The following is a 25,165-nucleotide window of genomic DNA, read 5'->3' as shown; positions in this document are numbered from 1 at the left end:
TTTCCCGAGTAGACGTGTAGCGGAAGCAGGCCGACGGAAAATACTCAGTTCAGCTCAGGAAACCAGATGCAACAGAAGAACCCCTGTCGTTTACATCATGGGTCGACGTCATGCGCCCCGAACAAACACTCCCGACGACCTATCTTCCAGTTCCAGACCCATATTTGATCCCCAAGGAATGCAAGAGGGAAAAAGGGTTCCTTCCCTGAAGCTATGGCTAAATCGCGATTTCCCTAGCCAAGTAAATATGGCGATCGGAATATACTCCAAGTTCATAGGGTTTTTGGTTTACATATAATATCTTGATCACTCTGACGTAGGCCCGATCCGATAGTGAACTAACCAAGGGACGCTAAGAAACAATGCCCCAACCCCAAGCCATCCAGAAATCGTCAGTGTACGCCAATCAGTTTCTGGAACCAGCGTCTTAGAACAGGCTTGGAAAGGCCGGAAAGATACTTCGCACAGACAATTCTTTCACCGAATTTTTTTTTGGTTGGTTGTCGTCATGCATATGGCTTTGCTAAAACTTCCAATGGGTTCTTATGTGGTGAGAGTATTGAATTTATTCCTGTTGGCCCAGATCGCCATGTATTAGGCAAGCGAGGAAGAGAGGTTTAAGAAACCCTTCCTTCCCCCCAAAACTTACTGAAATCCATTCCTTTAAAAAAAAAATCTTTTCTTTCAAATATATGAGACAAGAGTGTGCTCTTATTTGTAAAATTCAGGGCTCGTGCTTTGGTATTGATCGATATTAATCATTGATACACCGCGAAAGGGCGCAGTCAGCAAAGCACGGCGTCAACCGGAAGTGGCGTGTTGGCAGTGACGTCATCAAACTTGTATCACCACCAGCATCTCCCAACTTCTTCCAACGTCCTCAAAAACCCACTCTCATCTTCACCACCGAAATTATACCACCACAATCGACATTCGTTCGCTTGGACTCAAGATAAGGCTAGTTGACAGTATTATTAGTCAGCATGGCCGTTCTTGCAAAGTTGCTGTCTTCAACCTTCAGGGTTCTGCAGATTTTGGGGACCCTGTTCAATACTGGTTGTCTCACATATTTTATCGTCAGACTTGCGAATAGAAATTTAATCAGTGGAAGAGCATTGGCTGTGGAAATTATTGTAAGTATCCTAATCCTAATCTAATATCGAAGTTTAGTGTACAATGTGATATACGAATATATGCTAACTGGATGTCTGTATAGAGCGGTGCTGGACTCCTCTGGTCGATTTTTGCCTTTGTATTTTCAGTCTGTCTTCTACAAAAGACCTCCTTCCAGTTTTTCACTGTCATTGGAGATGCTCTGTTCATGGGTGGATTCATTGCTGTCTCTGTTCTTCTCGGGAATTCTTGGGATGGAGACTGTTCTAGCTCGAACCTCTACATTCCTTGGCTGCAGCGCGGAGGAAATAACTTAGTCGCCAATTGCCGAATAATCAAAGGCATTTTTATCACTTCCATTATCCTATCGTAAGACTTCCATATTCAAATCAATTGCGGAATTGTGTAAAGTACTAATTTTTGACTGCGTAGTGTTCTATTCTTCCTCACAGTGCTGACGGCATTCCTTGCTCACAAAGCTGCTAAGAAAGATAGAGCATATGGTCCCTCCCCAGCCAACAACTATACCTCCGGCCGTGGCAAGAGGCATAAGAACCGTGATCTTGAATCCGCCGCCGTAGCAGGTCCAGCCCTGGTCCCACCAGTTACTGACAATCGTGTCTCCCACGATTCAAAATACACTGATGCCACTGAAAAAACCAATGACCCCGCTCTCCAATCCGGTATGACCGGCACAGATCGTGAATATCTCGCTCCACGTGGATACACCGGCAACAACGCCACTGTCTCTCCGATCCCTTCGCGCGCTAACATTCGTTCCAAAGACAACTCTCATGCCGGCCAATACGCCGCTGCTGGAGCACTAGCAGGTGGTGCAGCAGTTGCTCACCATCAACACAAGAAAAACGCCTACGGTACAAATCAAGATGGTCTTCCTTTACACCCAGGTCCAGAAGATCATACCACCGAACATATTCCTCAAGACCCAGAACGACTCGGCACAATGAACACTTACGGAACAAACCCCAATGTCGTACCTCAAGACCCAGATCGTCTTGGTACAATGAACACCTACGGCACCAACACTAATAGTGCATACTCCGAGCTAGACACCAGGAACACCGATATGCCATCTCCATATCACGTTCCGGGAGCATACCCAGGATCTAAGAATTCTATCCAACCCACTGCTTTCTACCCTGCCTCAAATACTCATGAATTATCATCTGGCGCCAATCCTCACTACTATTCTAATGAAATGGAAGCCGGTGGATATCAAAACTACCAACAGCCGCCACAGGAGCTAGGAACAACGACAACAACAGGGGGAGCCCGGAAATACGAGGAGTATCAAACTCCTGTTACCCCTCTTGCTGATGAAAGACGCGAAGAGGTTGGGTTTGGATATGGGAATGGGCCCGGAATGGCAGGTGGTGGGTCGAATCAGGTTTCTACTTTACCAGAGCTGGGAAGAGAGGATGGAAAGCGGTTCTAAAAATGGAAACACTCCACTAGGGCAATGGTATATGATAGATAGATGCGAAACGAGAGAGAGAAAAGTAGGCCCTTGGACGGGTATTTCGGGGCGTTTATAGCATTGTATTGCGGTCTTTTGTTGCTTTTTGAACCCTCAACACGTTTTTGAGTGCGTTTTCTCCCCTTGCAGATTCCCACGTTTTCTTTTCCTCCCACCCACAATGACATTGCCGCCGCATACTATCAATGCGGCGAGATATATCACCTCTATTCTTAATTTATGACGAACCAAAAATCAATTTCTTTTGTTGCATTATATCTGGTACTTTTCCTTGGGATTGTGGATCGGGTTCTGGTGATCCTGGTTAATCGGATACATTCATGGTATGGCATTACTACTGCCGCTTCTATTTCCTTTGTTGTCAAATATCTCTATAGTTGTAATCGAGGAGAGCGATATTGAAATATACATTATACATCAATAACTTTAAGAAGCTTGTTAATCAGTATTATCGATTATTGCACGTATGGTAGTGTTATGTAGCCCTCAAGATCCTTGCCATTAAAGTGATATCCAAAGGCCTACTTGCCTACGGCACGCATAGATTATATATATGGACTATGAGCTTATGATTATAGATACATAGCTTTCTGGGGACTAGGCTGTAGATACTTGATCAAGTGGCCGTATATATATAACATAGCTGATTTCATTTTATTAATATAGAGACTGTAGATAGTTTCTAATGTGAAGATTCTCTGAAAATATCAGCACACAAATTTTTCTATTCATTTGCTTCTAGGTAGTGAAACTTCGGAAGCTGGCAGCCTTGAATCCCGGAATCTAGGTTCTAAGCTTGGATAGTTGAATTTATGCCGGCCTCGAGACTAGTCTCGTATTGCAGACGCGGTCCACACTTTGCCTCGAGACTAGAATCCAACTTATATAATCTATGTAACTTCCGCGTGGAAATTTGCAAATACTGGATACGTACGAGTTAATTCGATGTTATCCCTGCTTCGAGGCTAAGTACTAGATATTGATTCTAATATAAGAGGTAGTTTGATTGACAGGAAGATACATGGAGTCTAACTAGGATCACCAGCATCAAGGATATTATCGTGGGAGTTCGGAAAACCCAGAAGACAAAATTTGAAACTAGGAGCGTTCCTATATCCAGAATTCCTTGTGGCCTCCCAGTCGACAGTCCCGTAACACAACTGTGGTGGCCTCCTCAGCAACGTCTTTTTCGTCAACCCACAATAACCCCCATTTTCTCTCATACTATTTTTTCCTGTTATAAAAGAACCAGCAATGTGAACGTCAACTCATCTTCTTCTCCCCTTCGCCAACCTCCATCTCGACCTCCATTGCTCTTTTTTTCACAGCTCTCAGCTTGACCTCCAGCTCTTTACTTTCTGTCTCGCGAAGCAGACATCGTTTAACACTCATAACTTCCACCAAATATCCTCTTCGGTTCTTTCGATTTCAAAAACTCCTGTTCTCTGTTCACCTACCTTCGCTAGCTTCACAAAATGCCGTCTAAGAAATCGAACAAAGGAAAAGGTAAGGGAAGCAATTCCCACCGTCAAAAGCAGAAGGCAGCTCGTCGTGCCGAAAAGGAGAGCATCCTTGGCGATGCTGCATCCAACCAACCATCTGTATCCGAGGCCATTCCGGATACCCAGCTCCCGTCGCCAGACTTGGCGATTAAACCATCTGAAACAGTCAATCGCTGTGAAGACGCGTCGGAACAACCTCGGTGTTCCGAAGGTAGTGACCCAATTACCACGGGTCCTACCGCAGATACCTCTCTGTCTGCCGAAGAGGTTGCCAGCACCTCACCCAAGCTGGCACCTCGCGAGGAGTCCGGGCCAAAGGAGGACGAAAAATCAGCTTCAGAATCCTGCGGTTCCGAAGAGTTGTCGCTCCCAGACTCCGGTGACGTTGACTTCGCCCTTCCCGAACCAATCCTCCCGATTGAATCGGAGGTGGTCGGAAAGTCCGCCTTCCTCCAGGAAGGCGGCAGGAAAAATGTGGTCATCGAAGTCGATGACGATGCGGATTTCGTCGCCATGGTAACTGAAGACGGATATTCCTTCAGTTACCTGGTGTCCAGGCACGTTCTAATCCGCTCCTCGACCATTATCAAGAGCCTGGTCAGCTCAATGCCCAATGACGCTCACACCGTCAACCTCATCGGCGACTCTAACGCCATGAACATCATCCTGCGAATCATCCATTTTCACTCAATGGATGACGTCTTCAATCTGACCTTTGAAGAGGTCAAAAAAGTCGCAATTCTTTGCGACAGATACAAGTGGCACAACGTACTTCGGCCCTTTAGTAGGGCGTGGCTACAGAAGTACGCCAAGAAAGCCCTGGAGCCGGGCTTTGAAGACTGGCTCTTCGTAGCCAAGGTTTTCGAATGCGACCTTTGGGTCGAAGACCTACTGCTCGTCTCGGCCGAGCAGTGTGGAAAACCCAGCCCTCGCGGCGGGTTTATCCACCGAAAGGGAGTGGTCGTCCCTACGGCATTGTGGCCAAGGCACCACTTTGGTAAGTAAAACAATAATCCTCACGCTTCGGACTCCTCCTCACCAACGATGTTCAAAAAAAATGCGTGCAACAAAAGCTAACAAAAGTTTTCTAAGTAAAGCAAAGATCCTCGCCCGCCGGCAAGAGAAGCTCGACTATTTAGTCGAGCTTCTCAACCAGTTCAAGGAGTTTGTAAAATTCTCCACCGGCCCATCGGGCACGACTTGCGAGTCAGAGGTCTGCCTAAATCTGGCGAACGGATCTTTTAATAGATCCGTTCGCCAGTGCGGCATGGGCCAACTGATAGAGGGGACGGGGGAGTGGGAGTGGGAGGGCTCTGTCCAAGAGCTGAGGGAGGAGATCTGTGATCTCCAGTTTCAAACGATGTCGTGGGTCCTTCCAGGGCATATCTGCTGGTTACAAAGTATCTGGCAAAACTTTGTTGCCCGCATTTGCGGGATGACCACGAAAGAGGAGGAGGAGGAGGAGGAGTAAGGGGAGGGAGTGGGAGGAGTGGTGGGAAGCGGGGGAGTGGTTATGGTTATTTTTTTAATTTTTTAGATATTTTGGGAGGGGTGGGGGGTTATAATTATGAATGAAAAGGCCTATTAGATATAGGCAGTGCTCTCTATTTTGTATGAACTACGCCAACGGATGCCGTAAATTCTTTTTGTAATCGTGACATCGTTAGAACGCACCAGTTTACAACGCTCTCTGAACGTATTCCCTTGCGAGCCACTTATAATTACTTGACTCTATCACTGATACACACTATACTGAGCATCTATATATACTAGTCTGTACACAACATGTTTGACAATCTATATACTTAAATAGGTAGCGAGCAGATATGTATGCAAATACCTGGATCTCGAGGCCATATAACAGTTACGAGGCTTGTCATACAAACCGTAGATGTCAAGTGTTGGATAATGTGTGTTGATTTCCATACTGAGAGCCGGTCTGTGTCGACGTCGCTGCCTCCTACAACCCACCAACCTCACCATCATCAATACCAATTAACATCCAGTCGATTACCAACCAGACTATCAAGGAAATCTATAGAATTTCTATCGGACAGTTTACCCTCCCTCTTCGTTAAAACTTTCAGAAGTTCTAAATCTAGAAATTCTACCAGTTAAATATCCTTGAGCCGGGCACCGTTACACACGAAACTCCAAAATGGCTTCCTCCACGCCTTCTATTACAGAGACTCCGATGAAGTCTTCTATGACACTTGAAGATATCATCGATGATTCTCCCGATGCCTCTGAATCTGAATACGACAGATCTTGCGTGGCCTCGACACCTTCTCCTGTTGATGCTGAATCCGAAGCAGATGAGGAGACTGCAGTTGAAGCAGATGCAGATATGATGGAAGAAAATACCATTGAGACTCCAGTTGAGGCAAGTATTGATACTCTAGAAGAAGCTAAAGTTAAAGCTAGCATAGATATGCCGGGGAAAATCAATGCTGTATCGACCGTTCCTCCCGAGTAAGTGATACTTGCCCTATAACAACCCTTTTAGACTAGTAGCTAAAGAATATTCAAAAAAACAATAGTAAATACAACAAGTTCAGAGGCGAACGCGTCTATGTAATTGAAGAGTGGAAATCCGATATCATTCTCTGTATGCACGGTCTCGACGAAAGAATTATTCATTTCTTCGTTTCGAGAGATGTGCTTTGGCTTTCCTCTCCAGTCATGAGAAGGCTTCTCGTCTCCCACGCGCAAGAGTATCCATTCGATGCCGAAGATGACATGGAGAAGACATGTATGACATGTGAATGTCCGGAAGGTTCTCGAGCCATGCACCTAGATAACGAGGACCCAGAGATATTCTTGAAACTTCTCCAAATTGTTCATCACAAGCCAGATGCCGGTTTGTTGGATGCAAATTTCGACACAATTATCAGGATCGCTATTAATTGCAAGAAATACCAATTGCATCAGGCGATACTTCCTTGGGAGCAGATCTGGATTGGAAAATATCTGAAGCACATTCTCGAACCTGGTTACGAGAATTGGCTGTGTATTGGAGAGGTTTTTGATGTCGAAGATAAACTTATAAAGCTGATAGAGATCTTGGCCGAAGAATGTAGTATCACCTACAAATAGCAGCCATCTGGAAGGGTTTACATCCTTAGATATGAAATGAAGGTCTTCGTCGACCTCTGGCCAATAAAATATCTTGGTTAGTACTTTATAAAGAACTGAGTAGCTCAAAGAAGTTTCTGCATGAGCTGAGGGACACTAACGAATCTCATTGGGTTATTAGATCGAGTATTGACGGAGAGAGCAGTTAGAGTCCAGAGGTTGACCAACACGATCAAGGAACTAAACAATATTCTCCAATCGTCTCAGAATATTTGTTCTCAAGAGGCATGCGGGAATCTATCATATGGATCTCTAGTGCGTTCGATAAAGGCCGCAGGCCTTTGGGATATCGCAGAAGGCCGGGGGTCCTGGCACGGCTCTGCTACTAAGCTATCCAGGATTATGAGTCGTTTCAATTTTATGACAAGTCGGGATCTCTGGCCCCATCATAAGTGCCATCTTGTTGCCCTTAGGGAGAAATTCAAGGCTTATACGAGGGAGGGTTACAGCTTTTATTCTACGGATTGGAGTGACTATGGTTTATCCGAAGAGTGAAGAAAAATCAGCGTCGATCCCAACATTATCCACCGGAACCTCGTGCCCAACTATTCAGGTTTGGGCCACCAATCTCGCGGTTTACCGACTCTCATGCCCGGTTAGTCCCAGAAACCAGGGCTTGGCTTTTTTTCTTCTTTTTCTTACAAACGAGTCTACTTTAACAAAATAGGATGCCGGCACTGTGGGTTGCCGCTCGTTTAAACTTCTTACTATGGATTTATTCTTTCGAGGCGCACAACTGTATTTTATTTTTATGGAATACGCAAACCCATTTCAATTCGAACCCCAAAAGCAACGGCAAGCCCCTCAGCTATTCTAAACCGCTATAAGATATCAAGAAACTGGCAGTCTGGTGTCCTGCTTTTGAGAAACTGTTCACAACTCTGTTAACTACAATCGAGACTGATAAATTTCGAATATTTCCGTAAATCAGTCTTTTTATAGATACTTCTATAGCTAGGCTACCCCACCTACGCGGCGGGGACTAGTACCAACGATAGATCAACAAATCGATAACTTCATTTGGATCACTTGCTTAAACTCGGGGAACAGGAACTTGTTGTGACGACGCCAACCGACGGAATATAGCGCCTCTGTGCCACATCGGCTACTTGCGTTGTTGGTGAGATTCCTTGTCTTATTGGCCGAGAGGAAATCATGCCTGAAGTGGCAGCGGCTGATGACACTATTTATTGCTGGCATTGGGTTTTGCAATTAGTACTGCCATCTGAATTGCATTTGCATATTTGATGGACAGGTGTAGAACCTTGAAAATAAGCCCTTGAGACCGTACGTATCCCTCGAGAGCAGATAAGTTCAGCGAAAAGTGAGCCTCGAAACTTCAAAAACGGAAAGTTCTCAAATCCAATTGCAACCATGAAGTCCGGGCCCGGTGACGAAAGTCTTATGGTCATGACGGTTATCGATGGCTCTAGTACATATGATTTATCTTCTCAAAAGCCTGCGCCTGAGAGCTCCCCTTATGTCCTGACGCCAGTATCTTCTCACGAGACGGTCGACGTCCCAGTTTCAACTACATCCTCTCAGTTGAAAGTAGATACCGAAGAAAATACTCTCGTTCCAAAAGAAGAGAGCACAAATGCATCGATATCTGAGGCGCCTAAAGCCGAGCGAGTTGAGAATGTCTTTGACGGCTTCGATGGTCCGAAGGTCCGAAAGTATCTTCTGACTGAAGAGCATGATTTTATCATTCTTAATAACGACAAACGTCAGGGACGGCTATCCAAGTACCTGGTATCTAAGGATGTTCTTTCGGTTTCATCGCCGGTCCTTAGGTCACTGATAAAACCCTCTACACAAAACCAAACAGTTCAAGCTCAGAAGCCGGCCTTTGAGAACATAAATGCACCACCGACTGCGATTATGAGGACCGGCAATACACTACAATTGGAACATGACGAATATTCTCTATACAGAATTCTGAGTATAATTCATTTTTGTTCCACCGTCGACAAGCTTCACAATCTCGACTTTAAAGCTTGGAAAGGCCTTACCGTTCTCGCAGAGACATACCAATGGACCCAAGTATTACGACCATGGAAGTCGATATGGGTTAGAAAGCACGGCACCTCGTTTTTGCTGCCAGGATATGAGGATTGGTTGTACCTATCGAAAGTTTACGGGAGTGACTACCAGGTTGACGCATTGACAAGAACGCTAAGTCTATACTGCCGTTTCAATGGAAGACAAATATCAAGGTACGACAGTATAACAGGGTCTGTCGAAGTACTCAATACAAAGATTTGGCCAGCAGAGCGAAAAGGTAACGCAAGATCTTTTCTTTCATGGTCATGACCCGCAGGCGAGACTGTTAGTACTAACTTCAAAAACGTTACTAGCCCGTATCTTAAGCTTGAGGAAGAGCAAAGTTGAGCATATGTTATCTTGTCTAGAGGCTTTAGAACTTATGCTGGGGTCTCAGGGGGATTCCGAGCTAGGTAGAAAACTGTGCAATTCCGGAAATTCTAATACTTGCAGGGCTTTAGCCTACGGGTCTTTGCTTCAATCAATCAAGGCGAGTGAGCTCGATCCCGAATTTTCGGAATGGGAAGGGTCAGTTGCCGAGCTTCATGAGCAAATTGAGAGCCTTGCCTTTAGTACACTTGGTATCGTCATCAAAGAGCACAAGTGCGTTATTCAAGGTCTCAAAAAGAGTCTAAGTTTCTGCCTTACAAGCTTTGGACTCTTGGATCTCCAATCCCGCCATGATGAAATGATTTTGCGAGCATCATCGCTATAGCAGCGGGTGTATGGCACGTATCAGAGGTCATATATAAATATATTAGCCGACGCTTCCTAATACCATACACCTTCGATGTTACGTATTGTTCGTATGATCATTCTAGTGTCTCCCCCCCTCGCATTTCTCTCGCTTCTAACGTACTTGATCCTATCCTTAAGACTGTTGTTTAGTTTTGGACATATCATTTTCGCGTGTATTATAAGTCATACTTCGGATTTAACTAGTGGCCAGCAGGAAAACAGATACACTGACAAGGACCGAACGCATATATACTGAATCTGGATCAATACCATTTTTTCTACTATTGTGCTTTCCGATGTAGAAATCTCTTTATGATATGCTTATATAATTAGAATTTTAGTTATGCCTTGAGTCTTCGGGACTAGTACCCCGAAGACTGAGGGCCGGTTTTCTTAGACGAAGGATCCAAAATACAAAAGCGGTTGGCAACACAACAGCGCGGCGCGACGAATCATCATTACGATAGCTATTAATAGTAGTCCAGAGGATGACTGAAGAGAGTTATGACCTGAAATCATCATGAGCTCGATGGTGGTACCAGCCGCGCCTATAGAGCTCGGATCCAACGGCGAACCTGGGCTCTCGAACCTCACGGCTATGGCGACGCTCGATGACCCTGTACCTGATTTACTCTCCCCAGAGTCTGCTCTTGATGATCATGAGGGCCTTGACTTTGTCCGGGAGTTCTATCTTCCAAGGAGCCCGTCTTACTCAGGCTCGGAAGCCGACACCGAGTCTACGATAGAACAGCCGTTAGATACACCGAGCGAAACGAATGCCGATTCTACGACCGAAATGGATTCGAATGTCTCTAGTGAGTCCAATGACGAGATCAACATCAACAATATCCAAATCACCGAACAGAACGATTTTGTTATCATCGCTGAAGATCCCGCCACCAAAGAGATATACAACTTTTTTGTTTCGAAAGCAGTGCTTTCAATCTCATCTCCATACTTCAAATCTCTCTTCCAACAACACTCGCCGAATGTGGAGCTCTACGCTGACCAGTTAGCCGAGGTCAGGGGGCTGGGGGTTAAACCTGGAGAGCTATCCATTGCTGGAGATAAAATAAAACTAAAAGGGACACCGTCTGCTTTTCGTTCGGTTCTCAGAATTCTTCACTTCTGCCCTGAAGCGAACCTCCTTGATATCAATTTTGAATCTTTGAGAGACATCGCGTTCGTTGCAGAACAATACGGTTGGACGAAGGCACTTCAGCCTTGGAGTACATCATGGCTTCCAATACACTCGAAATTTGTGCTATACTCGGGATATGAGGATTGGTTATATGTTTCCAAAGTTTTCGGCACCGAAGATCGGGTTGACGAACTAGTAGATACGCTGTCAAGAAGATGCTCCCTTAATGAGGAAAAGGTCTCAAGGAGCTTTTGTACCTTCAAGCGTGTTTTGAATACGGAGCTTTGGCCGACTAACTTAAAAGGTAAGATTTCTAGATCGATTAATTGTACACTTTGTTTTTTGTGCAGGATTAAGAAGCTGACTAAAAATATTGATAATACGACCTAAAGATCGTATCTTGAACTTGAGACAGCAAAGGATCAACCACCTGCATTCCTGTGTTAGGACTCTACTTTGCGTCCTCAGATCTAGAAAGAATATCGAATTGAATCTAGAAATCTGCACTGAGCCTGGAGGGATTCGAAGCGACGAATTGTGGAATCGTCTTTGTACCTCTGATCATTGCCATGCACTGGCTTTTGGGTCTCTACTTCAGTCATCAGACGCTATCGATCTGAAGATCGCCATCAGTGACAAAGAATTGGTTTGGCTTGGCTCAACAGACGAACTTGAAAAACGCTTCCGGGAATATATTAACATCGGTACACTTAATAGTATTATATCCGGGCATAAATGCGCTATCCAGGGCCTCAAAGCCAGTCTAAATAAATGCCTGGCGGAAGAAACCATCTTGGATCCAAAATCCCTCGCGAGAAAACTACTACAGACCGTGCTGTCTGCCCAAGGGTTGGCGTCTACACCTAGTTCAATATAACTCACCCTGTTCCTGTTAATTCCGTGTTTCGGGTTGTATTGTAAAATATCGGCTTTCTGTTAAAGGAAACAGGTCAAATGGATGGCTACATATGGTAGGAAACCTGATTAAAGATGGAAGCTGCATAGCCCTTACTGTTCTTCATGATATCGATCGTCCTGTCTGCTTTTAATTTGCCCTGGGAGTTTTCGGAATGTAGTAAACGATTAGAATGAACGAAAAACAACGTGTATGAATTCAACGACTTTGAATAGAATATTAAATACCTATCCACATATGTAATTTCAATTTACGCAATGCGAAAATTTGGCGCGCGGCCCGCCTGAGTTTTGCCCTCTTCCAAGATCATCACCTGCATATTCTCGTAGTTGCTAGTACTTTGGTGTTATTTTGCGGCCTGGTTATTGGATAAGATATAAGTCGATGAGTACTGGTACGCAATGCTATCATCGCTGTGCCACATAGCTGCGTTCCGATCGGTGGCTGTTACAAGTACCAGCCTTGTTGTGTTTTAGGAGCGAAACTTGGAAGCCTCGTCTGCTTCCCCGCCTCCCTATGTAGATCATTATGGGAGTAGTTCGAACGCGAACCCTTCTCAGGTTTCAATCACTTATACTATAAGAATTCATCGAAGTATCATTCCTTTGCGCGTAACGAGGGTGACACATCTTCTAGAGCGAAACAGTGGTGGCATTTTTCTGGGATACTGGGTCATCATCTAGTCTGATTTGAGTTATGGCAGATCAGACCTTGAATAGCGGGCGTCACGACGGCTCTACAGAGGCGTGGCCAAGATATTGTCTTACTGTTCGTGGTTATCGCTTGCCAATCGAAAGTCCCCGATCGCAACGGGAAGCTATTTATTCGAGGACTCCGTTACATTCAGAAATTAGCGGCATATCGACGGTTCAAGACACTGACTCGGATTCGACAGTTCCATGGTCGCCAATACGAACAGATGCGAATTCCGATCCCCTAGGCCCTAGATTACTCGTTCATAGCGATGAGGGCGATGAGAGCGATGAGGACAATGATTCTTGCCCGTCAATCTCTCTGCCTGTTATTTTCGTCTCAATCGCCGATAATTACGATTGCATCGTCACCGTATTCTCTAAATGCGAAACGACAAAGTTCCGGGTCTTAGAGAAGGTCCTATGGGTTTCGTCACCAGTTCTTAAAAATCTCATCACAGAAGCCAAAACTCGGACATCTGGCGCCGTTGACCCGATTGAGACTGACGACAACGAGTCTTCGGAAAGCGAAAATAGCGATTCCAACACCTCTTTGACATTGGAGGGCGACCCAAGTGCGTTCAAGATCGTTTTTCAAGTATTCCATGGCCACTCCCAGGGTCATGGCGAACAGCTGAAGAACATAGAATTTAAAGTTTTTACGCAGATTGTGTGGTTATGTGAAAAATACGGGTGGCATAAGGCACTTCGAAGGTGGACCCGGTTCTGGCGCAAAAAATATGAACCTCACGCGTTGGAGCCTGGATATGAAAACTGGCTGTATATTGCCGATGTGTTAAAGAAGACAAAACACGTTGAAAAGCTCTCTACACTGCTGGGGAGGGATTGCGGTATCTTCCCAGCTGGAAGATCCCCGGAGGGACCGGGCCAAGGGAGATTCTTTTCAAGAAATGGCCAAGTTGTGGATGCAAGCCTCTGGCCACCTATGACATTTCGTAAGATATTGAGGACCCCTCTGGTAATTGCAAGCCAGCTCAAAACCCCCATCAAAATTAAACTAATTTGGTTTTAAGTCCGGATATCAAGGATTAGGGATGGTAGAGTAAACCATCTCATCTTGCATATCAAAGCTCTCCTACTCCTGGTTGAATATCCCTCGAAAGTATGTGATTCGTTATGCCTTTCTTCGATTCATAGAGGTATTCTACAGTCGCTCCGAGAAGTGGGTCTTACGATGATTACATCGAAAGACATGCAATGGCACGGATCTTTGGAGGAACTAGAGTGGAGGATAACCCGAATGCGAGTCTATACGCATTGTTCTAGGGATTCGTGCCAGGTTGAGCGTATGCTTCACAGGATGAGAGGTTGCTTCAACGGCGAAAGATGCGAAGGAATTCGAATTTGAGTACGGAAGCTGAGGAGTATTCAAGCCCCAGAGGTGTCATAGCGTCTTTCAAGCGAATATGTATTACTATTGTTTGGTCTGGTCAGTAGGCTGACCGGCGAGGCATGAACTATCAGGATCTTGCATGGACCCTACTGGGATAGGCTAGGGCTGTGGGCAACACAAATTCAATACTTAAATTGTTGTATAAATTGTTGTGTATTTTGATGCAGCAGTCTTCAGTAAGATTCGGCCGCACTTGCGCAGCAGCAATTAATTATGGTTTACGAGATAAGCTACACTAGATTAGCAATGAGTTCCCTAGGTTCTTGATATAGTCAATCATCTGAAGATTGTCTTCCATCAGTAGCGGGTTTAGCTCAGTTGGTAAGTTTCTGATCTCGGCTGAAAACATTCCAATCCACATCTTCTAACGATCTTCATAGGGAGAGCATTCGACTGAAGTCAAACTTCAATCTATAAATCGAAAGGTCGTGTGTTCGATCCACACAAACCGCACTCACAATCATTTTTTTTTGGTGGGTTTATCTTTTTGCCGGGCTCGAAGTCGGTTGGCGTCGAATTTGGCGATTTCGAGAAGCTAGACCGACTAGGATCTTGGGATTTTTGCCGGGGTTCGATCGTACGAAGACTTCAATGATGTGTTGTTTTTGTTGGCTAAAGCCAGAGTATATTGTAAATGGATATCTGCTGGGGAAGAGGTAGGATAGACTGCGAGTATTGGGCTTCGGAAGCTCTTCGGGTGGGTGGTTTAGTGGGAGTGGCTTGAAGGGGCCAAGTGGGTAGATATACTACGTCTATGCTGAAGTTGTGGCTTCACGCATGTAAGTCCTCTCTGATATAGTTAGGTGCGTGTAATCGGTAACATAGCACTGAAGTTACTTTTTACATTACCTATCTTTTTCTTTTACTACGGTTAATCTATATTCAGCAGCGTGCCAAAGCGTTTTCACGGAAGACTAAATCCATATAACTTGGAGACATGCATGTACATAGTATTGTTTAGCTGCTAGCCATCGGAATGATACATTCAATACAGAACAACCTGACCCATAACTGAAGGAAATGGTCTCAAGCCTAGATAATTACCTATAAGTAGAATTCTGGAGATGTAACAATCTATCTTTTTAACAAGATACAGATGATTTATCATAGCTAGACGAGATATCTCAATGAGATTATAAGGAAGGCTTCAAGACTAGTAGATACGGGGGGTCATATGAAGCACCCTTTGGGTCAATTCATTTTTCTTGATTCTTGCGGATTCCAACAGCCTCAACACACAAATTTCATGTTTGCTTTAACAAAAATCCAGAAATCTGGATTTTTGAAATTGAATAAAATAAAATAAAAAAATGATTATTTAATTATCGCTACGTATTTTTTAACTGGGTAGGTAGGCAGGTATATAGACAGTTTAATAACCGAGTAATTGGGCGGGCACATAGGCAGTTTTTGACTGGGTAGCTAGGTGGGTAACTACTAGCTGGGTAGGTAGGCCGGCAGCTGGGTGGGTAGCTGGGTAGCTGGGTAGGCACCTCAGATTTTCAGTTTGGTTTAGGTGTTGTGAATCTAGATTCGACCGAACCCAGATAACACACAAGCCGCTTTTAACGCCTAAACGGAACCGAAATTCTGAGGTGCCTGCCGCCAGCCTGCTCACCCACCTACCCACTTACTTACCCAGCTACCCAGCTACCAGCCCGCCTACCCACCCACCTACCCACCTACCCACCTACCTACCTACCCACCTACCTGCCTACCTAAGTACCCAGTCAGTGAAACTACTTATGTACCTATTTAGTTACTCAGCTGGAAAGTATATAGCCATAACAAAGTAACCAGTCATTTTTTATTTTATTTTATTCTATTTTAAAAATTTAGATTTCTGGATTTTTATTAGAGCAAATATGAAATTTGTGTGTTGAGGCTGTTGGAATCCGCAAGAATCAAGAAAAATGAATTGACCCAAAGGGTGCTTCATATGTATGACCCCCCGTACCCCGTAAGTAGAAGTCAAAATGCAACAAGGTCTTCCTGTGTTTCAAGTGCATCCAACACAGAACAGGGCAAAGAGTCACCATGATGTTTCCCTGATTAGGTCACAGCTCTGTGGAACACACTTTCCGTTGGTCCTTAAATTCTCAACATGCCCCAAATCCTGACAATTCCTCTTCACCTCTTCACCTCCCTTCCTTGGTGAACCAAAATTCATCTCCAACTTCTCTCCTCCTCCTCCCACCTCACATCTCCTTCGAGAAGTCTTCTTATACCCCGTCACTGTCGTTTGTTTGACACGTCTTTTCCACTCTTTTCAGGTTTTACGCGTATATATATTATCGAGATGGTTGTTACACGTGCTGGAAGTGTTCGAAACCAGAAGAATGATGAAGGAATGGAGAAGACTTCGGAAGCCGAAGACAATCATCCAGCTCCCTTGGGCCAACCTCAGAACAAAGTTACTCTCATGGTTGCCCCTCCTCAGCGTCGTCTCGCTAGGAATGGTCAAGTTCAGGCTCCTAATCGTCTCTCATGGATGGGACCCGCTGAAGTCAGGGGCGAACTCCCAGTCATTGACCTCAAACACACGACCATTCCGATTGCTGATGAAGCTAACCACGACATGACAATTGTCATCACTTTTCATCACCACCGGGTTAGGTACCTTGTATCCAAGAATATTTTATCCCTCTCCTCTCCAACAGTCAACCAATTACTTCAAACCAATGTTCAGCTCGAACTTATCCCCGGTGTCGATATGGGACAACCACACGAAATCAACGAGTATACGATGCACCTAAACGGCAATCCGAAGGCCATGCAAGCAGTTCTCATGATGCTCCACCTCAAGGGGTTTGATGACTTGTTCAACATCAGCTTCGAGCTCTTCACCGAGATCGCTATCCTCTGCGCCAGGTATGGATGGCAGGATGCCCTCCGACCATGGGTCCGTAATTGGTTGGACAGGTTCATCAAAAACATCCTCAAACCAGGTCACGAAAACTGGCTGTACACATCTAAGGTCTTCAAGTGTGAGAAGAGGGTCGACGAATTGATCTCAACCTTGGCAAATGAAGTATCTACTCCCAGTGAGTGTGGTATCTTCATTTTCCGCCGAGAGAAGCGTATCTCAAAAGCCCTTTGGCCAGCCAGCACTACTGGTAAGCCCTGCAAATATAATGATATACCCTAGAAGCTAGGATGCTCCGTTCGTTATTCTAACAACTTCACAGACCAGATTATGCAACTCCGAAATGCCGAGGTCGCGAGGTTGACCGCCGCCCTAAGAGCCCTCGTGAACACCTTGAAGAACGATCCCGCGGAATGTCGCCGCCTCTGTCCTTCCGACAACTGTGTCAACCATGCACTCGGCTCACTCGTCCGCTCGGTCCAGCAAAATAATCTTTCAACCCTCCTGGATGACTATAACGGCTGGCCAGGTTCCGTAGTTGCCCTCAGGAACAACTTGTGTGCCATCAACTATGACACCCTGGACAAACTAACTGTTAATCATACTTGTGCCTTGAATCTTCTCAGAGAGAGGTTCATGTTCTTGGTTATGGCCGGTGTCGAAAAGGAGGATGGGGATGCTAAATCTCCATCGGACAACCAACCTTTCTCCATTTCTTAAATAGACCAGCTTCGGTTCTTGCCTACGACCACATTCTATTTCCTTTCTTTTATCTCCTTTTTTTCCCACTTTTTTTCTTTCGGTGGGACAGTTTCTAAAAAATTCAAAATAACAACATCCAAGCCCTGGCTCCTCTCAGAACATGGACACTAACTGTTTTACAAAAACAAACTCCAGCCGCCGGCTGAACGGCAAAATACCTCCATATTAGAGATGGTAGCAGACGATCCGGGACTAGACAGCTTCGTCAGTACCGTCGCACATGGCACTTGTGATGCAGGTTCTGCTTATATAATAATCAGGTATTTTCAGTACTCGATCCTGTTAGAATTTTTTATAGCGACTGCTACTAACCACCGGCTACAGACATACAGACTCCTGATAGCAAATAGCCGTTTTCAGGACTATGATAAATGGATTAAGCTACGAATTGCAAACGTTATTCTAGCTGTATATATCTTATATGCCACCCTCTTGAACTCGCAGGAGTTCATGTCAATCAATAAATATAGTGGCCAAGGCCCCCAAAATAACTTTTTATCTCTTTCTCCATGTCGTGAAACTCCGTGGTTTGTATCACTTCATATACGTTAACATTGAGCCAACAGCAAATCTGTAGTTAATGTCTGGTCACACAGAGGATCTGCAGAAGCTTTCCTAATAATGGTTGGGAGAATTTTACTTCTGGACATAACTAAAATCGTCGATCATGCCACGAGGAGACTACGTGAGCATGTTCTTTGATCCCAAGAACAGCGAACGGAGACTCCTTTTATAGACATATAGGGTACCACTGAACGATTAATTCACGCCAAGACTAGTCATCAGACAAATAGCCTCAAAGTGGCCCATATTTAAAGACGACGGCCCTGTTCCCTCCGCCAGGAGTCCTCCTAGCTTTTTAATATTTCCAACACAATTGCTACAAGGTAAGCAACCGCCCCTCCCCAAGCCCCATCTTAAGATATATGAATACTAGTCCGCCCATGGGTATCCCATAAAAGTACCATGACCGGAGCTAAGTATCTTCAGTAAGTATCTTTTAAGGCCTAGAGGCCAGAAACGTATCTTCCTCGTTGTCCCGAGTGGTTCAAATAGAGAGACTACATAGTGCTAATGCATAACTTATCTGCCACGTGGCGAGGTAAAACTTTCCGACGGGCATCAGAGTTACCAAAGGGATTTAAAAATGGCAGATACGTCACCGCCTCAATAAGACGAAACTTATGGGCTCGGTATTGCCTATCTCATCATTTGCCTTAGAGAGCAAAGAGAGAGAGAGAGAAGAAGCGGGCTCCCTTCGAAGGGGGGCCTTACCGTCCCTTTATACCTCCAATCTTCGAAGACTACGGGGTTAAATTATGGTGTTATTTATCATATATGTTGGAATATCATCTTGCACAGCATGAGTTTAGTCGTGCATATACGTAGATCAAAAAGGGATTATGATGACTTTTCTTTTCATCGGCGGCTGTCACTCACGATATAGCCGTTCGAAGTCTGCATATATTTCCGACATTTTTCATATTTCCTAAAGGTTATATTAAAGTAAAGTCTACCAGATACCCTCTGGGCTACATTGATGGGTACGTTTCTGTGGATATTAGATATAAAGTGTAGTATTATTTACCTAGTTAATTCATTGTATAGATAAATATATTAACTAAAATGCGATAAAATAACTCGATAAGTTCTCTCAGTAACTCGTATTTCTTTTGAATTTTACCGCTCTATGATACCTATCGGTATGGTCAGTTTCTACCATCTATTCCATACTATAGTACGAGGATACTGAATTTCCTCCTCAAGTTTAGTAGAACTTGGTCTGCAAGCTCCCCTGTCTAATCCTAATTTTACAAAAGTTCATAAATTCCGGATGTTCGCTCGTTATATTATCGTAGTCGTCAAAAATTTTACGGCACAAGGAGTCCCAGATGACGACGAAATTGCCATACGGGGTAACGCCCTTCGCAAAGCTCTCAATTTTAATACAGAGAATACTAGCATTCCCAAAATCGAAAAAACCTCTCCACTGGTATGTGAACAATAGATAAGAACAAAGTTTACAGAATGAAATTATTTCTCGACATTATGATATAATCGCCTAACTAAGCATACGGTATCTCTCCATTACTAATATGAATTGCAAAATTGAATACAGACTGCGGACCAACTCGAACATTTCTAACATAAAATACCAGATTTGAGAAAGGAGTTACTCGACATCGAAAAATCCAAAGACGGGCTCGAGGGGCAGGAATTAGACAACGTCGCCGAAAAGATATTCCAATTGGACGCGGGTATACAGTTCATTACCGAATACTTTAGCAAAGCTATACATAAAAAAGTAGGTTTACGTGAGCAAGGAACCATAACTTTCGAGCTCCCCTGGACATTATTTGGACCGGGTATTTTAGTCTACAAAAAAAACCTTCTCGGAGAAGGTTGTTTGCACCGTGTCCAGCGCTGTCGATACGTTAAGACCAAACCACCGTGGTATTATATTGAAGCTAGCTTTATTAGCTTCGACGGTGAGGATTACGGTTACATACACGAATATGATTTTCGGATTCCACAATTCCCTGGGCAGAGACCGATCTCATCCCTACCATTATATCCATTCGAATTTCACGCAGATAGGGAAGAAGAGGAGAAACGACTCATAGAACGTGCTGAGAGGGCATTCGTACTAAACGATCGTGTGATCCATAGGTATCTCTATGAATACAAGGGACATGCGTTATGTCGTGCCCCTGAAAGCCGAAATCCGATTCCGAAATATTCATGTATTTAGGATTCGACGATGACGAGATAAAAGAGGTGAAATTCAGTGTAGGTCTTCGCCCGAATGAGCTAGGCTTTGAAGCTTCCAAATATATACAGATAGTTAATAGAGATATCATAGTCGCGTGGCCGCGTTATAATAGACCCAAAGGGTTTCCAGGAATTTACTCCAACTAAAAGCATTATGCCGGAAATAGCCATACCGATTGCGCGAGGGATGTTTACCACGGAACAAAAGCTACTCTACTCCCCCGTTCTTTATGGATTCAGTTTTGGTGATCGGATATGGGGTCTGTGCGGTTCAATGTCTGTTATTTTGCTTTATTCCCTTGGATTACTAACTAAAGCACATCACAGGGGCCTTTTCCGTCCTCCGGCTCAAAGAAGTTCAGTGGAAGCCTGAAATTATTAAGTCTTTGTCAATACCTCCCGTGAACAAAGATTTCCTAAGAAGCGTCGTCCAGGCAAACGCAACCAAACAAGATAATTTTGACGATATCGTACAGGACAAAGGGAAATCATTAATTGGGCTGTTCACCGGCCCTCCGGGTGTAGGGAAAACTCTTACCGCAGGGGTTATGGCCGAAATAGCGGAAAGACCTTTGTACATGCTTAGCTCCGACGAACTAGGCGATAGCGCAACCACGGTTCAAAAAGCACTCGATAGCGCCCTAGATTTGGGTAGTCGATGGAACGCGGTAGTACTCCTCGATGAAGCTGATGTCTTTCTCGCCAAACGCGACAACCAAAACCTAAGCCGCAATGCGATCACCTCGGTATTTCTGAGAAAGTTAGAGTACTACCAAGGAATACTCCTTCTGACTACCAATCGCTTGGCTAGCATTGATGAGGCATTCAAAAGCCGGATTCATATTGTTTTGGAATATCCCCATCTTGATACAGCTGCGAGGAGGGAGATATGTAATACATTTTTTAACCGTGTGCCCGAAACCGTGGAGATTAACTATGGAGAACGAGTGCGACTTTCCAAGTTACGATTAAACGGACGACAAATCAAAAATATAGTGAAGTTAGCGCAAGGGTATGCTGTCGAAAAGAAGCAAGATATCACTGCTGATACGGTTCAAAGAGCACTGCAATTTTCAGGATTTGCCTTAGGCGAAATTGGTGGTAGGCATCAGGTTATCCGTGTAGCCCGCTCCTTTTTGATTCTTATTGCATTGCCTTGCTTGATTTACATTATAGCATGGTATTTCAATAGTCTCAGTCCCATAGTTTTAATCTCTATTACTGACTGGACTATGGATTTGGGGTATATGAGGTTCTGGGGCTAGGCTAGAGGCCTATCGCGCAGGATCAGAGGCAGAGCTGCAATTCGCCATAAAACAGACTAACTGCCGGGGTGTTACCAAGCTGGAAAGTTACATGATTCCTCAGATTTTAGAATTAGTACCGAGTCGGGCTTAGTTTTCATACAAGGAGGAGTATCTGCAAGTTTAGCTTGTTTTCTTTTGTTATATTCGGGTAATTCCCCCAGACTAGTAATTCTATAGTTTCAGCTTTCGAAATTTCCTAAATTTTTTTGTTTGCATCGGCATAAGTCCTATAGTATGACACTGTCAAATCATCCAAAACAAAGCTGGGTCCGTGTGAACTCTGGGAACAAAAATAACATACACATGGGCATACAAAGCAAAGATAAGTCAGTACTTAAGTTGGAAAATCGACCGGCCATCGACAGCTGGTAAGTATACCCACGACCGCTAGCAAACTCAAAAAGGTCAACCAGCAAATAAGAGCCCAGGAGCGCTCGAACCTGAGTACGTTGTCTACATGGATGTAGGTTGTGCTCGTTAATTTCTAGACAGGACGGTATATGCACGCATAAAATGGGCCAATTGCCAAAAGTGCACCAATTCTCAATGATGTAGGTCTGTGACACGAGGCAATGTTATCTTGCGCATGTGTACGTGTCCTCGTCAGGATAGTAGCAGTTACCATCTTTGTGCAGTGTGTGCATGGGTCACTATCCCTCCAGGTATACCACTAGCCTCGAACCCACTCGAGGCTAGTATACCACCCCCTAATTAGGCCCCGTCTACCTGTTGTCTGCATATATACGAGTTAGCGCTGCAACCAGGGCTTGGGTGGTCTCGTAAACCAGACAACGCACGGGGTCCAGGCTTGGACGTGTTTCGAAGAAATAGTAGCTGTAAGAATACAACAAAAACAACGCAACGGCAGGGGGATCAAAAGGTGATCAAAAGGTGATCAAAAGGTGATCGATCATCGCTTTCCTTTGCATATAAACGTGCGTTAGAACCGCTTAAACGTATTCCTATTCTTCAGCTATCAACTCATACGTTAAAAGCACTTAGGTCGAGACGATTCTCTGTCGATAAACCTTTTCGTTCTAGCTCTACCCGTACATCTAGCCAGTGGAATTGCTAGTCTCGGTTGGTCTCGTAGTCTCGGTTGTAACACCATGATTTTGTCGCCAAATAAACTCAACTACTAATTACCCAGGTATACAAAAAACAACGCATCTCGTTGATCAATTTACCACAGATAACGCCAAGACCCGCCTCGAGATCTTGCCAAGCCCTGTCCTCTGCAACACTCCGGCGATTGCATCCGCAAACGTGCAGAAATTCTAATGTTGCCTGAAGTAACATTGGAATGAAGTGTGAGAGACATACCCCGCCTCTGGAAATGTCGAATCCCGGAGTTAAGGGAAAGAACTTATCTGCCTCAAGAATAAACGCTATCCTCCCGATGATACAAAGACGGAACCATCATCACAAAACTTTCGTCTCGATAAAAGTTATATGCAAAGCTGACTACCTAGGTATACTATAGGCATATCCTGAGCTCTCACGTTCATAGGATTTGATCGGTCAACTTGCGTATGCCCGAGCTCCCGACAAATAGGCAGTTGTATACTAGTAGGCGACTAGTAGACAACCTACGACTTCTAAATCCTACAGCTAGCTGCTGAAGACCACATTTCCGGGTCTCCATAGCCTACCACCGATATGGCGCTCCCACTGCCCATTTGCGACCAATGCACGGAGGCAATGGCAACCGGTGAACATCTACCAACCATGCACTGTTGCACGTGCGATCTAAACTTTGACGACACCGAAATTTACAACTTGCATATCTTATTATTGCACTTATGGAAATCTAGAGGACGGGAAAATATTCCGTCTGCTGCATTCGCCTGTGCCGACTGCCAAATAGATTACTACGATGAAAAGGGGTTCAATAATCACCTCAAAGAGCACGAAATGACTCAGAATGCTGTTCAACAGCAAAATATAACGGAAACAAAGACGAGGAGGAGGAGGGGGAGAAAACCTAATCCTGACGCCTGCAGCGTACCTAAGCCTCCCAAGCAGAAGAAAAAATCAAAAAAGAAGAACAATAATGACACTCCCAATGTTACCGCACCAAACGCTACACCTGCGAATCCAATAAAAGAACCTAAAAAGAAGAAGAAGAAGAAGAATAAGATATGCCCAGACTGCAATCGGGATTTCGTTTCCAAAAAAGCCCGGAAGAATCACCTGTGCCCAAATCGGTACCCCTGCATAAGTGAAAACTGCTTGAGGACTTTCCGGAAACTTACAGGGCTAACCGACCACCTTGAAAGCGGGGCGTGTAAAGGTGGCCATACTCGCGAAAAGATCAGCCGAATCATCTGCGAAAGAGATAAAAAGGGCTTGGTTACGGTGCCGGGAGCTCAAATGCTCCTAGAAGGACATTACGGACGCGTACCGGAAGTACTAGACGATGACGCAGCTTCGGATCTTGGAAATGCGATGGAAAATCTATCCCTCTCAAGTTGGGGCGTTTTAACCCCGATTTCTAACGGCAGCGGGGAGTCCTTTGAAATGGTTGCAAATGAGGGTGTCCCACTCGATCTCGACAACCTCGATATCATATCATTAGCTTCAGGTGATACCTTCTCTGATGCCACCCCAGAGTCTTTAGGCTCGTCTATTCTTATCTCAGAGCCGATCAACCCGAAGCAGTGCCAGATCTGTTTTAAAATATTTAACAGGGTCGAAGACTTGAAGCAGCACAAAGAATCCGCTGCTCACGTGCCAAAGATCTATCACTGCAAGTTATCAGTGTTAGGCCTTACACCTACGGAGCCTGTCAAACAGTTTAATACTTTGAGCGGATTAGTAGCTCATATCGAAAATGGATCATGTAGGGGAGGCATGGCGGCATTTGACATCGCGATCAGTATGATGGGTCAACTGGCCAAAGAATTTGGATTCACTAGTACGGCTGATACCCAACAAAAATTAATAGCGGTTGCTGCTAGCAAAAGAGCTGCAAAGGCTCAAACTTCGCCCTGTCGCCAGAATCCTCAAATTGCGGCTCAAATGGTGTAACTAGTAAGTACTAGTACTTACACTCCATCACCGATCGGGATACTCGGGGCGTCGTAGAAATCTTTTACGCCAGAAACAGAACGCAAATTTTCCCTTTTTGCCTTTGACTTTATCTCCCAACGTCTTTCTTTTTGTTTTTTTTTTTTGTTTTTTAACCATTCTGGATATCTTGGGCCTCACGCTAGATGTACTTTTTATGTTATATTAACAAGGGCCATACCTCTGGAGCCTAGCTA

The 25,165-nt window shown here is 44.6% G+C and overlaps 10 protein-coding genes across 10 annotated transcripts; all 10 read left to right on the top strand.

Annotated features, from left to right (window-relative positions):
- Positions 1-983: 983 nt before the first annotated feature.
- On the top strand, positions 984-2,569 carry AOL_s00080g391 (uncharacterized protein; the record flags this gene model as incomplete). Its single annotated transcript, XM_011124766.1, has 3 exons — positions 984-1,133; positions 1,217-1,482; positions 1,546-2,569. 3 exons carry the CDS (start codon positions 984-986, stop codon positions 2,567-2,569), a joined length of 1,440 nt encoding a protein of 479 aa, XP_011123068.1.
- Positions 2,570-4,086: 1,517 nt separating this feature from the next.
- AOL_s00080g390 (uncharacterized protein) lies at positions 4,087-5,584 on the top strand (the record flags this gene model as incomplete). The annotated part of the gene is made up of 2 exons (XM_011124765.1): positions 4,087-5,110; positions 5,211-5,584. The coding sequence occupies 2 exons, from the start codon at positions 4,087-4,089 to the stop codon at positions 5,582-5,584; spliced, it is 1,398 nt and encodes a 465-aa protein (XP_011123067.1).
- A 687-nt stretch (positions 5,585-6,271) lies between these two features.
- AOL_s00080g389 (uncharacterized protein) lies at positions 6,272-7,209 on the top strand (the record flags this gene model as incomplete). The annotated part of the gene is made up of 2 exons (XM_011124764.1): positions 6,272-6,585; positions 6,654-7,209. 2 exons carry the CDS (start codon positions 6,272-6,274, stop codon positions 7,207-7,209), a joined length of 870 nt encoding a protein of 289 aa, XP_011123066.1.
- Positions 7,210-7,245: 36 nt separating this feature from the next.
- AOL_s00080g388 (uncharacterized protein) lies at positions 7,246-7,743 on the top strand (the record flags this gene model as incomplete). Its single annotated transcript, XM_011124763.1, has 2 exons — positions 7,246-7,285; positions 7,370-7,743. 2 exons carry the CDS (start codon positions 7,246-7,248, stop codon positions 7,741-7,743), a joined length of 414 nt encoding a protein of 137 aa, XP_011123065.1.
- Positions 7,744-8,622: 879 nt separating this feature from the next.
- On the top strand, positions 8,623-10,006 carry AOL_s00080g387 (uncharacterized protein; the record flags this gene model as incomplete). The annotated part of the gene is made up of 2 exons (XM_011124762.1): positions 8,623-9,529; positions 9,606-10,006. 2 exons carry the CDS (start codon positions 8,623-8,625, stop codon positions 10,004-10,006), a joined length of 1,308 nt encoding a protein of 435 aa, XP_011123064.1.
- Positions 10,007-10,549: 543 nt separating this feature from the next.
- Positions 10,550-12,047, top strand: AOL_s00080g386 (uncharacterized protein; the record flags this gene model as incomplete). The annotated part of the gene is made up of 2 exons (XM_011124761.1): positions 10,550-11,474; positions 11,563-12,047. The coding sequence occupies 2 exons, from the start codon at positions 10,550-10,552 to the stop codon at positions 12,045-12,047; spliced, it is 1,410 nt and encodes a 469-aa protein (XP_011123063.1).
- Positions 12,048-12,782: 735 nt separating this feature from the next.
- AOL_s00080g385 (uncharacterized protein) lies at positions 12,783-14,065 on the top strand (the record flags this gene model as incomplete). The annotated part of the gene is made up of 3 exons (XM_011124760.1): positions 12,783-13,734; positions 13,813-13,901; positions 13,937-14,065. The coding sequence occupies 3 exons, from the start codon at positions 12,783-12,785 to the stop codon at positions 14,063-14,065; spliced, it is 1,170 nt and encodes a 389-aa protein (XP_011123062.1).
- A 2,426-nt stretch (positions 14,066-16,491) lies between these two features.
- Positions 16,492-17,778, top strand: AOL_s00080g384 (uncharacterized protein; the record flags this gene model as incomplete). The annotated part of the gene is made up of 2 exons (XM_011124759.1): positions 16,492-17,308; positions 17,381-17,778. The coding sequence occupies 2 exons, from the start codon at positions 16,492-16,494 to the stop codon at positions 17,776-17,778; spliced, it is 1,215 nt and encodes a 404-aa protein (XP_011123061.1).
- A 2,968-nt stretch (positions 17,779-20,746) lies between these two features.
- On the top strand, positions 20,747-21,857 carry AOL_s00080g383 (uncharacterized protein; the record flags this gene model as incomplete). Its single annotated transcript, XM_011124758.1, has 2 exons — positions 20,747-20,852; positions 20,920-21,857. The coding sequence occupies 2 exons, from the start codon at positions 20,747-20,749 to the stop codon at positions 21,855-21,857; spliced, it is 1,044 nt and encodes a 347-aa protein (XP_011123060.1).
- A 1,701-nt stretch (positions 21,858-23,558) lies between these two features.
- AOL_s00080g382 (uncharacterized protein) lies at positions 23,559-24,929 on the top strand (the record flags this gene model as incomplete). Its single annotated transcript, XM_011124757.1, has 1 exon — positions 23,559-24,929. The coding sequence occupies one exon, from the start codon at positions 23,559-23,561 to the stop codon at positions 24,927-24,929; it is 1,371 nt and encodes a 456-aa protein (XP_011123059.1).
- Between the last annotated feature and the right edge of the window lie 236 nt (positions 24,930-25,165).

This window comes from Orbilia oligospora (assembly GCF_000225545.1).
Source record: "Orbilia oligospora ATCC 24927 unplaced genomic scaffold scaffold00080, whole genome shotgun sequence".
NCBI classification, from domain to species: domain Eukaryota; kingdom Fungi; phylum Ascomycota; class Orbiliomycetes; order Orbiliales; family Orbiliaceae; genus Orbilia; species Orbilia oligospora.
This window is presented reverse-complemented; position numbering and strand designations above follow the sequence as displayed.